A 15796-nucleotide genomic window follows, 5' to 3' on the forward strand; every position below is an offset into this window, starting at 1 on the left:
CAGCAGAATTCTTGATGAACTTGTGGTGGCCATTTCTTTACAGAGTGTAGGTGACAGTGGGGAAAGTGCCAATGGAATTGGTTCTTTCAGTTCACTGGGCATAATGGGACTTTGAAGTGGTAGAAGTGACATAAATCGCAGCTAAGCTTCCTCCAGATGTGGTTTCTTAAATGGAACAAATCAACACCGTCCCCGGCATATGTTAGGCTGCTGTTTTGGCAAGTGTGTTCTTTCCCATCCCAATCAGTAAGCAAAGAGAGAAGAGTTTGCATTTAAATGGAAAGAAAAATGCATCTTTACATCTTGCTCTCAGAGCTCTGTCAGCTCTCTTGCTCTTATCCCCAGGAGCATGTTACCTCAGTGCCCAAAGAACATCACACCTGTCCTTTACACTGGTGACCTTATACTAATTGACCGTGGTGAGGAGAAACTAATGACTCCCTAGATTAGGGGTCCCCATCCCCCGGGCCATGGACTGCCAGTGGTCCCCAGTCTTTTAGGAACCGGGTCCCATGGCAGGAGGTGAGTGGAGGGTGAGCTCCTGTCAGAGCAGTGGCGGCATTAAATTCTCAGGGAGCACGAACCCTTCTGTGAACTGCACATGCAAGGGATCTAGGTTGCACACTACTTATGAGACTCTAATGCCTGATCATCTGAGGAAGACCTGAGGTGGTGCCAAAAAGTCTGGGGGCTGCTGCCCTGGATAACTTAATAGGACAAATACACACTAGAGGGTGGGAGATAAACTTGGCCAAAAGTTAAGGGTCTACCACATAGCTGAAGCTTACAGACATTTTGGGATATCCTTTCTAAAGTAAGAGACAAGATGCTATACTTTGCACCATCCACCTTGAAGACAAACACTCTCTGGATTTGGGAGATAAAATATGCCACATTTGGGCATGCTGCTCCAATCCATATACTAGATAACTAATAAGGCTAGCAGGCATGAGTGAGTCATGGTGTAAGAAAGAACACAGTAGCAGGTTCATAATGTGGGGCAAGCTGCCCTACAACTTGGGCTTCATAGCCCAGCAGTTCCAACAGTGTTGGAAATATCTCTGACTGTGAAAGACTGTGTGGGGTCTCTAAAGCATTGTAATGGGAGGATCATAGCACAGACTTCTAGGGTTTAGGAGTAAGGTAGTGCCTTTCTCTGTCAAAAACTACTTGAAAAATTGTTCTGGGCTAGCTACTGGGCCCTAGTAGAGACTGGAAGCTTGTCAGTAGGATACCAAATGCTATGTTTAAGAACCGACATGGATTTTATCTAATCCACTGAAACAGAGTATACAGCATCATTTCAGTATAAAGTAGATGCAGTATATATAAGAATGGGTCTGAAAGGTCCAGAAGCCCAAAGGAAGATATATAAGCAGGTGGCTCAGACTTCTTCAACACCTACTTATGCTACATTAGCTCCTCTTCATCGCCATACTTTTGGCTTCACTGGGAGTCACTTGTGACATCTTAACAGAGGGAGAGTGTATTTGGTCTAATTCACCATGAATCTGCATAGGATGCTAGCAACATCCAAAAAGAGACAGCCACTAGATTACAATCCCTCAATTAGCCCAGAAATTGGTCAAAGGATATTCACCCAATGCGCACAACTGAAGGAAGCTACACTTCATATATGAGTAGGGGGTAGAATCTTTTTGACTATGAGCAGTAACTAAAAGTTTCTCAGTTGATTAGGGCCTTGGAAATAATTAAGTTGGAAAACTGTGATTAGGTCTGATCAGGTCTGTAGAGACAGATGCTAAGAATGGGCACTGAATATATTGACGTCCTTGTGAATGTCCTCCAAAGGGCCTAAATGAGGCAAAACTTTGTTTGTAGTCACATGGATAAGATGATCCATCCTGTGGATGTCAGCGTTTTCCCCCAGTATTCAGTGATTCTTGCCACCTCTTCTTAACCTCTTCTGCTTCTGTTAGGTTTGCAATTTCTTTCTTTTATTGTGGCCATCCTTGCATAAGATGTTCCCTTGATAGCTCCAATTTTCTTGAAGAGATCTCTAGTTTACCCATTCTGTTGCCTTCCTCTATTTCTTTGCATTGCCCATTTAAAAGGCTTTCTTACCTCTCCTTGTTGTGCTCTGGAACTCTGTATTCAGTTGGGTATGTCACTCCCTATCTCCTTTGTCTTTTGTTTCTCTTCTTTTCTCAACTATTTGTGAGGCTTCCACAGACAACCACTTTGCCTTCTTGTATTTCTTTATCTTGGGGGTGGTTTTGGTCACCGCCTCCTGTACAATGTTACAAACCCTGGCCCATAGTTCTTCAGGCACTCTGTTTGTCAGACCCAACCCCTTGAGTATATTCATCACCTCAACTATATAATCATAAGGGATTTAATTTAGGTCATATCTGAATGGTCTAGTGGTTTTCCTCGCTTTCTTCAATTTAAGCCTGAATTTTGCAATAAGGATCTGATGATCTGAGCCACAGTCAGCTCCAGGTCTTGTTTTTGCTCACTGTATAGAGCTTCTCCATCTTCAGCTGCAAAGTGTAGGAGACAAGAAGAATAAAAGAAAAGCAAGCCCCAAAGAGGGCCACAAACATAATTTATAATTTTTGATAAACTGGATGCTATAAGGCATGAGGCTCTTGGAACAAGTCCAGAGGGAACAGTTCATAATCTTGAAAGCAAGATATGATCCTGGAGTCAGAAAACTGACCCCAGACTGTTTCTCAACTGGCGTCTCAGAGTCACATGCTTTACATATCTGGTGGAAAATCTATAGATAAGAATATTAATTAGTCTTAGTTACTGATTTGTTATTGATTATTGTTTCCTAATTACTCAATGGTTAATGATCATTTTGTTCTTTGGCCCTGAAGGCCACATGAGTTATAGTTTAGCTCCCCGCTTATTCTTTCATTCACGGCTGAAAGTATCAACAAGCTGGCTTGGATTCAGTTTCCGCACCTTAACCTTGGAGCGGTGTCGGTCCCCTGATCCTCACTTTTCTCTGAATTCTTGTGTCTTGTTTCTCATTCTCTTGCCATATCGCACTTTTGGAAACCCTGCTTGTTGAGCTGGTCTCAACAGCAAAGAATATAATCAGTCTGATCTTGATATTGACCATCTGGTGATGTCCATGTGTAGAGTCATCTCTTGTATTGTTGGAAGAAGGCTTTTCTCCTGGCAAAACTGTGTTAGCCTTTACCCTGCTTTATTTTGTACTCCAAGGCCAAACTGCCTATTACTCCAGGGATCTCTATCATAGGTGTTGCATTCCGAACAACTGGTCTTCATAGAACTGGTCAACTTCATTTTTTTTGGCACTAGTGGTTGGGGCGTAGCCTTGGATTACTATGACACTGAATGATTTGCTTTGGAAAGAACCAAGATCATGCTGTCATTTTTGAGATTGCATCCAAGTACAGCATTTCAGACTCTTTTGTTGACTGTGAGAGCTACTCCATTTCTTCTAAGGGATTCTTGCCCACAGTAGTAGATATAGTGGTTATCTGAGTTAAATTAGCCCATTCCCATCCATTTTAGTTCACTGATTCCTAAAATGTTGATGTTCACTTTGCCATCTCCTGCTTGACCACTTCCAATTTACCTTGATCTATGGACCTAACATTCCAGGCTCCCATGCAATATTACAGCATCAGACTTTACTTTCATCACCAAACACATTGATAACTAAGCGTCGTTTCCACTTTGACCCACACTCTTCATTCTTTCTGGGGGCATTTCTACACTCTTCCCCAGTAGCATACTGGACACCTATTGATCTGGGATGCTCATCTTCCAGTGTCATATCCTTTTGCCTTTTCATACTGTTCATAGAGTTCTTGAGGCAAAAATTCTGAAGTAGCTTGCCATTCCCTTGTCCAGTGGACCATGTTTTGTTAGAACTCTACACCATGACCCATCCATCTTAGGTGGCCCTGCACAGTATGACTCAGCTTCACTGGGATACACAAGGCTGTGATCCATGTGATCATTTTGGTTAGCTTTCTGTAATTGTGGTTTTTGTTCTGGAGTCTGTGAGTTTATAGTTCTTATTTCTGTTGGCCCTCTGATGGATGAGGACAAGAGGTTTGTGGTGAGAATACACAGAAGAACTATACAAAAAAGGTTTGAATGATCCAGATAACTATGATATGTGGTCACTCACTTAAAGCCAGACATCCTGCAGTGTGAAGTCAAGTGGGCCTTAGGAAGCATTATGGATGGAAGTTCGTGACATTGTATAGGAGACAGGAATGAAGACCATCCCCAAGAAAAAGAAATGCAAAAAAGCAAAATGGCTGTCTGAGGAGGTCTTACATATAGCTGTGAAAAGAAGGGAAGGTAAAAAGCAAAGGAGAAAAGGAAAGATATACCCATTTGAATGCAGAGTTCCAAAGAATAGCAACAAGAGATAAGAAAGACTTCCTCAGTGATCAATGCAGAAAAATAGAGGAAAAGAATAGAATGGGAAACACTAGAGATCTCTTCAAGAAAGTTAGAGATACCAAGAGAATATTTTATGCAAAGATGTGCTCAATAAAGGACAGAAATGGCATGGACCTAACAGAAGCAGAAGATATTAAGAAGAGGTGGCAAGAATACACAGAACTGTACAAAAAGAGATCTTCATGACCCAGATAATCACAATGGTCTGATCACTCACCTAGAGCCAGATCCTGGAATGTGAAGTCAAGTGGGCCTTAGAAAGCATCACTACGAACAAAGCTAGTGGAGGTGATGGAATTCCAGTTGAGCTATTTCAAATCCTGAAAGATGATGCTGTGAAAGTGCTGCACTCAACATGCCAGCAAATCTGGAAAACTCAGCAGTGGCCACAGGACTGGAAAAGGTCAGTTTTTATTCCAATCCCAAAGAAAGGCAATGCCAAAGAATGTTCAAACTATTGCACGATTGCACTCATCTCACATGCTAGTAAAGTAGTGCTCAAAATTCTCCGAGCCAGGCTATAGCAATACATGACCCGTGAACTTCCAGATGTTCAAGATGGTTTTAGAAAAGGCAGAGGAACCAGAGATGAAATTGCCAACATCTGCTGGATCTTCAAAAAAGCAAGAGAGTTCCAAGAAAACATCTATTTCTGCTTCATTGACTATGCCAAAGCCTTTGACTATGGATCACAATAAATTGGAAAATTCTTCCAGAGATGGGAATACCAGGCCACCTGACCTGCCTCTTGAGAAATCTGTATTCAGGTCAGGAAGCAACAGTTAGAACTGGACACGGAACAACAGACTGGTTCCAAATAGGAAAAGGAGTACATCAAGGCTGTATATTGCCACCCTGCTTATTTAACTTCTATGCAGAGTACATCATGAGAAACGCTGGGCTGAAGGAAGCACAAGCTGGAATCAAGATTGCCGGGAGAAGTATCAATAAGCACAGATATGCAGATGACACCACCCTTATGGTAGAAAGTGAAGAGGAACTAAAGAGCCTCTTGATGAAAGTGAAAGAGGAAAGTGAAAAAGTTGGCCTAAAGCTTAACATTCAGAAAACCAAGATCATGATTCTGGTCCCATCACTTCATGGCAAATAGATGGGGAAACAGTGGCTGACTTTATTTTGGGGGGGGCTCCAAAATCACTGCAGATGATGATTGCAGCCATGAATTTAAAAGATGCTTACTCCTTGGAAGGAAAGTTATAACCAACCTCAATGGCATATTAAAAAGCAGAGACATTACTTTGTCAACAAAGACATTATTTTGTCAGTCTAGTCAAGGCTATGGTTTTTCCAGTGGTCGTGTATGGATGTGAGAGTTGGACTGTGAAGAAAGCTGAGCACAGAAGAATTGATGTGTTTGAACTGTGGTGTTTGAGAAGACTCTTGAGAGTCCCTTGTACTTCAAGGAGATCCAACCAGTCCATCCTAAAGGAGACCTGGGTGTTCATTGGAAGGAAGCTGAAACTCCAATACTTTGGCCACCTGATGTGAAGAGTTGACTCATTGGAAAAGACCCTGATGCTGGGAGGGATTGGGGGCAGGAGGAGAAGGGGACGACAGAGGGTGAGATGGTTGGATGGCATCACTGACTCAATGGACATGGGTTTGGGTGGACTCCAGGAGTTGGTGATGGACAGGGAGGCCTGGCGTGCTGCAGTTCATGGGGTTGCAAAGAGTCGGACACGACTGAGCGACTGAACTGAACTGAACTGAACTCCAAACAAAGCTAGTGGAGGTGATGGAATTCCAGCTGAGCTATTTCAGATCTTAAAACATGATGCTGTTATGCTGCACTCAATATGCCAGCAAATTTGGAAAACTCACCAATGGCCTCAAGACCGAAAAAGTTCAGTTTTCATTCCATTCCGAAAGAAAGGCAATGCCAAAGAATGTTCAAACTACCATATAATTGTGGTCATTTCACATGCTAGCAAGGTAGTGCTCAACTCCTTCAAGCTAGGCTAAGAAGTACATGAACCAAGAGAGCAAATTGCCAACATCTATTGTTGCTAAGTCGCTTCAGTCGTGTCCGACTCTGTGCGACCCCATAGATGGCAGCCCACCAGGCTCCCCCGTCTCTGGGATTCTCCAGGCAAGAACACAGGAGTGGATTGCCAATTCCTTCTCCAACGCATGAAAGTGAAAAGTGAAAGTGAAGTCCCTCTATCGTGTTCAACTCTTCGCGACCCCATGGACTGCAGCCCCCCAGGAGTCTCTGACCATGGGGATTTTCCAGGCAAGAGTACTGGAGTGGGTTGCCATTGCTTTCTCCGCAACATCTGTTGGATTACAGGAAAAACAAGGGAATTCCAGAAAAACATCTGCTTCATTGACTACACTAAAGCCTTTTACTGTGTGGATCACAACAAAGTGGGAAATTCTTAAAAGAGCTAGGAATACCAGACCACCTTACCTGTCTCCTGAGAAACCTGTATGCAGGACAAGAAACAGCAATTAGAACCCAACATGGAACAATGTACTGATTAAAAATAGAAAAAGCAGTATGTATGTCAAAGCGGTATATTGTTACTCTGCTTATTTAACTTCTATGCAGAGTACATGATGCGAAATGCCAGGGTGGATGAATCACAAGTTGTATCAAGATTGCCAGAGAAATACCAGCAGTCTCAGATATTCAGATGATATCACTCTAATGGCAGAAAGCAAAGAGGGACTAAAGAGCCTCTTGATGAGAGTGAAAGAGAATGAAAAAAGTGGCTTAAAACTCAACATTCAAAAACTAAGATCACAGCATATGGTCCCATCGCTTCATGGTATATAAATGGGGAAAAAGTGGAAACAGTGGCAGGTTTTATTTTCTTGTGCTCCAAAATCATGGCAGATGGTGACTGCAGCCATGAAATTTAAAAATTCTTGCTCTTTGGAAGAAAAGCTATGACCAACCTAGACAGCATATTAAAAAGCAGAGACATTGCCAACAAAGTCAGTTAAGCCAAAACTATGGTTTTTCCAGTAGTCATATATGAATGTGACAGTTGGACCATAAAGAAGGCTGAGCATTAAAGAATTGATGCTTTTGAATTGTGGTGCTGGAGAAGACTCTTGAGAGTCCTTTGGACTACAAGGAGATCAAGCCAGTCAATCCTAAAGGAAATCAATCCTGAATATTCATTGGAAGAACTGATGCTGAAGCTCCAATGCCTTGGCCACCTATGCAAAGAGCCAGCTTGTTGGGAAGGACACTGTTGCTGGGAAAGATTGAGGACCAGAGGAGAAGGGGGCAGAAGAGGATGAGATGGTTGGATGGCATCATTTGCTCAATGGACATTAGTCTAATCAAACTCCAGGAGATAGTGAAGGACAGGGAAATCTGGCATACTGCTGTTCATGACGTTGCAAAGAGTCAGACATAACTTGGTGACTGAACAACAGCAACAACTCAGTGACTGCTCAAATTGTCCAGGCTACAGGGATGGAAGCTATACCTAGACTCATAAATGTAGTCTTTTCTTCACTAAGGCCATTCTGGCTATATAGTCACTGCCGGGGTCCAGCCCCGATGGATCCAGGGAATTCGAAGGTGGGGACGGCATCAGCCTCCTTGGAAAAATACATATTTAATCACAGATATATAGAGAGATTAGAAACGGATAGTGTAGTAGGAAAATTAGTGGAGAAAAAGAGGCTGAATAACTTGGTCTATGTGGAATAGCATCCATCTACAGATGGGAATTCAGCCAGAAAAACGGGGAGCAAGAAAGAAACGACATGGGGGTATCAGTCTTTCTGGAAACTGATCTGATTTCTTTATTTTGGGGTTTGCTTATATACCTTTTGTTACACATAGGGATGAATACAGAGTCACGCGGGGGTCAGCAGTCCTGACCTTTATCAAAATCAGGTGCTTCACATAAAAAGGTCTTAGGGATTTTACATCATCTTCTGGCCATGGGTGAGACCTGCTGACATTTTATGATCCCTTCTTTCTGATAACCAAAAAACTTACTTTTTCCAAGGATGTTTTTTCTTAAACCAGGCACCACCCTCCAAATAAAGTTACATTCCTATAGGGTGAGGGTGTAGTGAGTTACAATCAAGACAGGAATTTATTTAACCCAAGGTTAACATGATTAATCTTAAAGGTTAATACTTACTTCTCCTCTATACTTAAAGGTTAATGCTTATTTCTCCTATATGCTAGTTATATTCATTATAAGGGCAGGGAATGTGGAGATTTAGCGGCAAACATCAGCCCAACAAATGAAAATCCTTTCACCAATGTTCCCCTTAAGATCTATTTAGTCTTAAGATAGTGATAAAGTTACATTTTTACACAGCAAGGACACAGTGATTTATAACAAAGTACAGTGATCTATTACAAAAGAGAAAATTCATTAACTCAAAAAGTCTAGTATTGCTAACATCAAAAACTACTATATTTCATTTTCTATATTCTAAATACATTGATTAATATATTCCCAGGTGCCTAAGGATATGGAGGCCTGGCAGCAATCATTGACTCAACAAGAAGAAAAAGCCCTATGCTAATTAAGACTCTCAAAATACCCCAAAACTGTCTGTGCTGTTTATGGTTGAGGGGTAGTAAACAATCATGTGCTAGTGGCAGCAGTATGGATAATCCTGTCACACAAGCTAGTCTGTCAGCAGAGAGGTTTGACCTAAGACACCCTTGTCACACCCAGGGCAGGGAATTAGCAGCAATTATTGGCACAACAAATGAAAAACCCTTCACCAATATAATTCTTAACCAACCCACTATACTAATAATTTCCAACTCCCCAAAAGAATTTGCCTTTAGTAAGTCTAAAACATCTCATGCCTCTCAGATTGGGAGGCTGTAAACAATCACATGTGGCTGGAAGAACCTATACAGGTGGGCTAGATAACCTCCAGAGGAGTCCGTAAGCTGAAACACTCTTGTCACGCCCAGGAATTTTTATTGCCTTGGAGCTGCAGGTTTACTCCTCCGAGAGAAACGGTTATGGGGGAGAGCCCCCCGTAAAGTCAGAGGTGTAGGTGAGAGCATAAAACAGACTCTGGTTTTGGGGTTAGATGCTCGGGAACAGGGGGTTTCCTGAGGCTTGATCACGCCTTTGCGTATGCCAAGCCTCCTTCCTCATGACCTTTGCCATGGGCGGAGTTCCTCACGCTGGCCCCCGGCAGTCGCAGCTGACTGTACAGCAAAAGTTATAGCTCTGCCCTCCATAATGGGATATGCTGGCTACCCAGTGGTGGGCAAATTATACTGGGCCCTTCCCATAATACACGAGGAACCCTTCTGTCTTCAGAATGATAAACATTCTGAATATGTATTATATTTTATTTCTCTGCTCCATCACTCTGTCAGCAAAACCATTTATTACATTATGCCTATCCATCATCATTTTATTCCATACAACACTACAACCAGGCGACCCATGTACAGCAAAGGAACTGTGGTCATGGGCTCAGAACAACAAAATACACTCATCATTACCTAGAAACAGCTGACTTTGACAGAATGGCAGTAAGACTTGCTGACATTCAGCTATAGCAACAGCTAGGAGCCATCTAGTAATAAGCTAATACACATGAATAATAATTTCCTATTTTTTGTTTTTTATTTATTCTCAAAACAGTCCTCATCCATAACTGAGCTCTATATTTCTAATTATATGGTCGTTTCCATCTCAAATTCGACAAGTCCAAAGCTCAGTTTCTTATGTTTGCCATTATAAAAGGGGTTTCTTTTCAGTATTCTTCCTGGCCTCAGTTTATGACACTATCATTTACTTAGTCATCCAAGCCAGAAATGCAGATGTTGCCATACATTTCTTACATTTCATAAACTCCTGTATGTAACCCATTATTCAGTTCAATTCAGTTCAGTCGCTCAGTCATGTCCGACTCTTTGCGACCCCATGAAGCACAGCATGCCAGGCCTCCCTGTCCATCACCAACTCCTGGAGTTCACTCAGACTCATGTCCATAGAGTCAGTGATGCCATCCAGCCATCTCATCCTCTGTTGTCCTGTTCTCCTCCTGCCCCCAATCCCTCCCAGCATCAGAGTCTTTCCCAATGAGTCAACTCTTAATTGTGCTTCCAAAGTATCTCCCAATCTGACACTTCTCCCACTGCCAACTGCAGCATTTCATCGCCTTCAACTCTGCTTTGCCAGGCAAGTCCTTCTAGTTGGTCTCTTTGTCGCTAATAGCTCCTCTATTTGTTTGTTGTTTAGTTGCTGCATTCGTGTCTGACTCTTTGCAACCCCATGGACTGTAGCCTGCTGGGCTCCTCTTTATATAAATCCTGAGGCAATATTTCTAAAACTGATTAAATCACTTCCTTACCTGAAACCTATTTGGGGCTTCGCATCACTTACATCCCACATGATACTCCTTATCCTTAGGTTGCTCTTTTCTGGCTCAGCAACCTGGCAACAAGATTTTTTTTTTTTTAATTTGACAATACTGTATTGGTTTTGTGCATTGACATGAATCCGCCACGGGTGTACATGAGTTCCCAATCCTGAACCTCCCTCCCACCTCTCTCCCTATATCATCTCTCTGGGTCATCCCAGTGCACCAGTCCAAAGCATCCTGTATCCTGCATCGAACCTAGACTGGTGATTCATTTCTTACATGATAGTATATGTTTCAATGCCATTCTTCCAAATCATCCCACCCTCTCCCTCTCCCACAGAGTCCAAGTCTGTTCTATACATCTGTGTCTCTTTTACTGTCTTGCATACAGGGTTATCATTACCATCTTTCTAAATTCCATATATATGTATTAGTATACTGTATTGGTATTTTTCTTTCTGGCTTACTTCACTCTGTATAATCGGCTCCAGTTTCATCCACCTCATTAGAATGGATTCAAATGTATTCTTTTTAATGGCTGAGTAATACTCCATTGTGTATATGTAGCACAGCTTTCTTATCCATTCGTCTGCTGATGAACATCTAGGTTGCTTCTATGTCCTGGCTATTCTAAACAGTGCTGCGATGAACATTGGGGTACACGTGTCTCTTTCAATTCTGGTTTCCTCGGTGTGTATGCCTAGCAGTGGGATTGCTAGGTCATAAGGCAGTTCTATTTCCAGTTTTTTAATGAATCTCCACTCTGTTCTCCATAGTGGCTGTACTAGTTTGCATTCCCACCAATAGTGTAAGAGGGTTCCCTTTTCTCCACACCGCCTCCAGCATTTATTGCTTGTAGACTTTTGGATCGCAGCCATTCTGACTGGCGTGAAATGGTATCTCATTGTGGTCTTGATTTGCAAGTCTCTGATAATGAGTGATGTTGAGCATCTTTTCATGTGTTTGTTAGCCATCCGTATGTCTTCTTTGGAGGAATGTCTACTTAGTTCTTTGGCCCATTTTTTGATTGGGTCATTTATTTTTCTGGAATTGAGCTGCATAAGTTGCTTGTATATTTTTGAGATTAGTTGTTTGTCAGTTGCTTCATTTGCTATTATTTTCTCCCGTTCCAAAGGCTATCTTTTCACCTTGCTTATAGTTTCCTTTGTTGTGCAGAAGCTTTTAATTTTAATTAGATACCATTTGTTTATTTTTGCTTTTATTTCCAGTATTCTGGGAGGTGGATCATAGAGGATCCTGCTGTGATTTATGTCAGAAAGGTTTTTGTCTATGTTCTCCTCTAGAAGTTTTATAGTTTCTGGTCTTACATTTAGATCTTTAATCCATTTTGAGTTTATTTTTGTGTATGGCATTAGAAAGTGTTCTAGTTCATTCTTTTACAAGTGGTTGACCAGTTTTCCCAGCACCACTTGTTAAGAGATTGTCTTTAATCCATTGTATATTCTTGCTTCCTTTGTCGAAGATAAGGTGTCCATAGGTATGTGGATTTATCTCTGGGCTTTCTATTTTGTTCCATTGATCTATGTTTCTGTCTTTGTACCAATACCATACTGTCTTGATGACTGTGGCTTTGTAGTAGAGCCTGAAGTCAGGCAGGTTGATTCCTCCAGTTCCATTCTTTTTTCTTAAAACTGCTTTGGCTATTCGAGGTTTTTTGTATTTCCATACAAATTGTGAAATTATTTGTTCTAGCTCTGTGAAAAATATCATTGGTAGCTTGATAGGGATTGCATTGAATCTGTAGATTGCTTTAGGTAGTATACTCATTTTCACTATATTGATTCTTCCAATCCATAAACATGGTGTATTTCTCCATCTATTAGTGTCCTCTTTGATTTCTTTCCTCAGTGTTTTATAGTTTTCTATATATAGGTCTTTAGTTTCTTTAGGTAGAAATATTTCTAAGTATTTTATTCTTTTCATTGCAATGGTGAATGGAATTGTTTCCTTAATTTCTTTTTCTACTTTCTCATTATTAGTGTATAGGAATGCAATGGATTTCTGTGTGTTGATTTTATATCCTGCAACTTTACTATATTCATTGATTAGCTCTAGTAATTTTCTGGTGGAGTCTTTTGGGTTTTCTATGTAGAGGATCATGTCATCTGCAAACAGTGAGAGTTTTACTTCTTTTCCAATTTGGATTCCTTTTATTTCTTTTTCTGCTCTGATTGCTGTGGCCAAAACTTCCAGAACTATGTTGAATAGTAGTGGTGAGAGTGGGCACCCTTGTCTTGTTCCTGACTTTAGGGGAAATGCTTTCAATTTTTCTCCATTGAGGACAATGTTTGCTGTGGGTTTGTCATATATAGCTTTTATTATGTTGAGGTATGTTCCTTCTATTCCTGCTTTCTGGAGAGTTTTTATCATAAATGGATGTTGAATTTTGTCAAAGGCTATCAAAAGATCTTCATCTTTTGATATTTGGCTCAAATATCTCCTTCTGAAGTTTCACCTGACTTACCTAGACATAGTTCAGCACTTCCTTTTGAAGTGCCCCATAGATCTTTATATACTCAGTTGTAATGATTTTGTGATTATTTGTCTATTTGTCTGCCATCTCCACTAGATTTTTAGCCCCTAAAGTACAGAAATTCTGTTCTATTAACTTAGTTCTTAGTTACTGGACCTCAGACCCACTAGATGCTTAATGAATATATGTTGCTTGCTCGCTGAGTGAATGAATGCATTAATCCTTATATCTGAGTGTTATTTCCTTTTTTTAGGGTTGCAAGGGATGAATAAGAAATTTTGCTTTGTGTGCTTTGGTCACTTATGGCATTTAAATACTTCCATTTGACTGTTGCTGATAATCAACAGTTGACAAAATCTTGATTTTTTTTTTTAAACTTTTGTCTTACTAAAAGAACTTTGATCTTCACACCAGGTCCTTTCCTGTGTACCTACAAATCTTAGCTCTCCTTGACCTCATTTCCAGTTTCAACCTTGGTTGTTACTAGGTCTTTGCATTCAAATTTCTCTCTCTGTCATGATATTTAGATAAAGTTTAATTTAAAAATTTAAACATGAAATTTTTTAGTTTAGAAAGAATATGAGGATATTTTAAGGGAATATATTGCAATATCACTTATAAAGTCAAATTTTATATTTTTTGGTTTTTTTTTTTAAACACCACCCTATAAAACAAGTTGCTGCTGCTGCTGCTAAGTCGCTTCAGTCGTGTCCGACTCTGTGCGACCCCATAGATGGCAGCCCACCAGGCTCCCCCATCCCTGGGATTCTCCAGTGAAGAACACTGGAGTGGGGTGTCATTTCCTTCTCCAATTCATGAAAGTGTGGCAAAACCAATACAGTATTGTAAAGTAAAATAAAGTAAAAATAAAAATTAAAAAAAAAAAAAGTGAAAGGGAAGTCGCTCAGTCGTGTCTGACTCTTTGTGACCCCATGGACTGCAGCCTACCAGACTCCTCCTTCCATGGGATTTTCCATGCAAGAGTACTGGAGTGGGGTGCCATTGCCTTCTCCGATAAAACAAGTTATGATTATTATAAAGAAGTCTTTATTTCTGGTCACTACTATATTTGAAATTCTGTTTGTACTGGCTAGGTTCTTTTTGTTTATGGTTGTTATAGCCTACCTAATAGTGACTAACATTTAAAGAGTTCAAAACAGAATTATATTATTGGGATAAATTTCTTAATTCTCTGTAAAAGAAAGTATGAGAGCAAAAGTAGATATCTGAATTGTACAACATAGTGATTCAATATTTTTAAAGATTATATTCCACTTAATATTATTATAAAACACTGGCTATATTTTCCTGTGCTGTACAATATATCTACCCTTGTTGCTTATCTATTTTATATATGGTAGTATGAACTCCCTCCCCCTTCTAGCAGGTGGTAACCTGCTAGTTTGTTCTCTACATCTGTGGGTCTGTTTTTGTTTTATTACATATATTTAATTTGTTTTAGTTTTTAGATTAGCCATGTAATTTTGTAAAAGTTACTCTTCTGGGGTTTATTGCATTGCCTGTGAAACAAATGGGATAGTTATTTGGTCTCTAAGATCCTTTGACTCTGTAATTCTATACTTAGCTTTTCTATGTATCACAACAGTACAACTTACTGAGAGGAGATTTTGAAATGAAGCTTCTCTAGTTAGTGTGGTTGATTAAGCTGCTTTGTTTTTTCCCAGATGATCCCATCACATACAACTTGGCTTAAATGTATTTAAATTAATATTTGTTTACTATGTAAATAGTTTGACAGCAATAATGTATATTAACTGCATCCACTTGCAGTCACCTAATTCAAAGGATTTATATCACTCTTCCTTTTCTGTATGTAGGTACTACGCAGGAAACCTGGAGGCTAAGTCAACAAATTATGAAACTCTAGGTTTAATTCAAACAGCAACAAAAGGCCTATTAAGAACTATTGAAGATGGTGGAATAGATTCTGTGATGGAATGGGAAGTGGATGAAGTGCTGAACTGGACAAACACACTCAACTTTGATGAGTAAATATGTTGCTATTCTTGGGGAGCAAAGGCATGGATCAGGCATCAGGGCAGTCAATATTATTTTTAATATTTCTCACTCCCAAGTTGGAACTTGGGGGCCACTAACATACTCTTTAAAACTCCTTGCATATTTATTATCTGTATAGAAAGAAAAGAAGAGGAAATGAGAGAGAAATATAAAAAGGGATGATCTGAAAGTAGAAAAAAGAAAAATAGATTTAGGTATTCTTTATTATCAGACTTCATTCTTATGCCTTAGTTTAACTCTGTTTTACTCTTATTTGGGATACAGAAACCAAGCTAAGAACATGAAATTAATAATATAAAGAATTTCTTCATATTATTACATAATAAATAATATTATATATATATATTATATATGAACAACATGGTTCAAACTTGAGTTGCCATATAATCCAGCATTTCTGCTCCTCAGTATATACACAAGAGAAATGAAAACACATGCCCATGAAAACTTTACATGAATGTTCATAACATTGCTATTCATAATAGCCAAGAATTAGGAACA

The 15796-nt window shown here is 40.0% G+C and overlaps 1 protein-coding gene across 1 annotated transcript in view; it reads left to right on the forward strand.

Annotated features, from left to right (window-relative positions):
* Positions 1–15796, forward strand: part of C15H11orf65 (chromosome 15 C11orf65 homolog) — a 97431-nt gene that overhangs the window by 66514 nt on the left and 15121 nt on the right. The window contains exon 7 of the mRNA XM_018059831.1: positions 15094–15264. Coding sequence (XP_017915320.1) covers positions 15094–15264 — 171 coding nt within the window. The remainder of the gene's footprint in view (positions 1–15093; positions 15265–15796) is intronic.

The sequence above is a fragment of the Capra hircus genome, chromosome 15 (genome assembly GCF_001704415.2).
Source record: "Capra hircus breed San Clemente chromosome 15, ASM170441v1, whole genome shotgun sequence".
Taxonomy (NCBI): Eukaryota; Metazoa; Chordata; class Mammalia; order Artiodactyla; family Bovidae; genus Capra; species Capra hircus.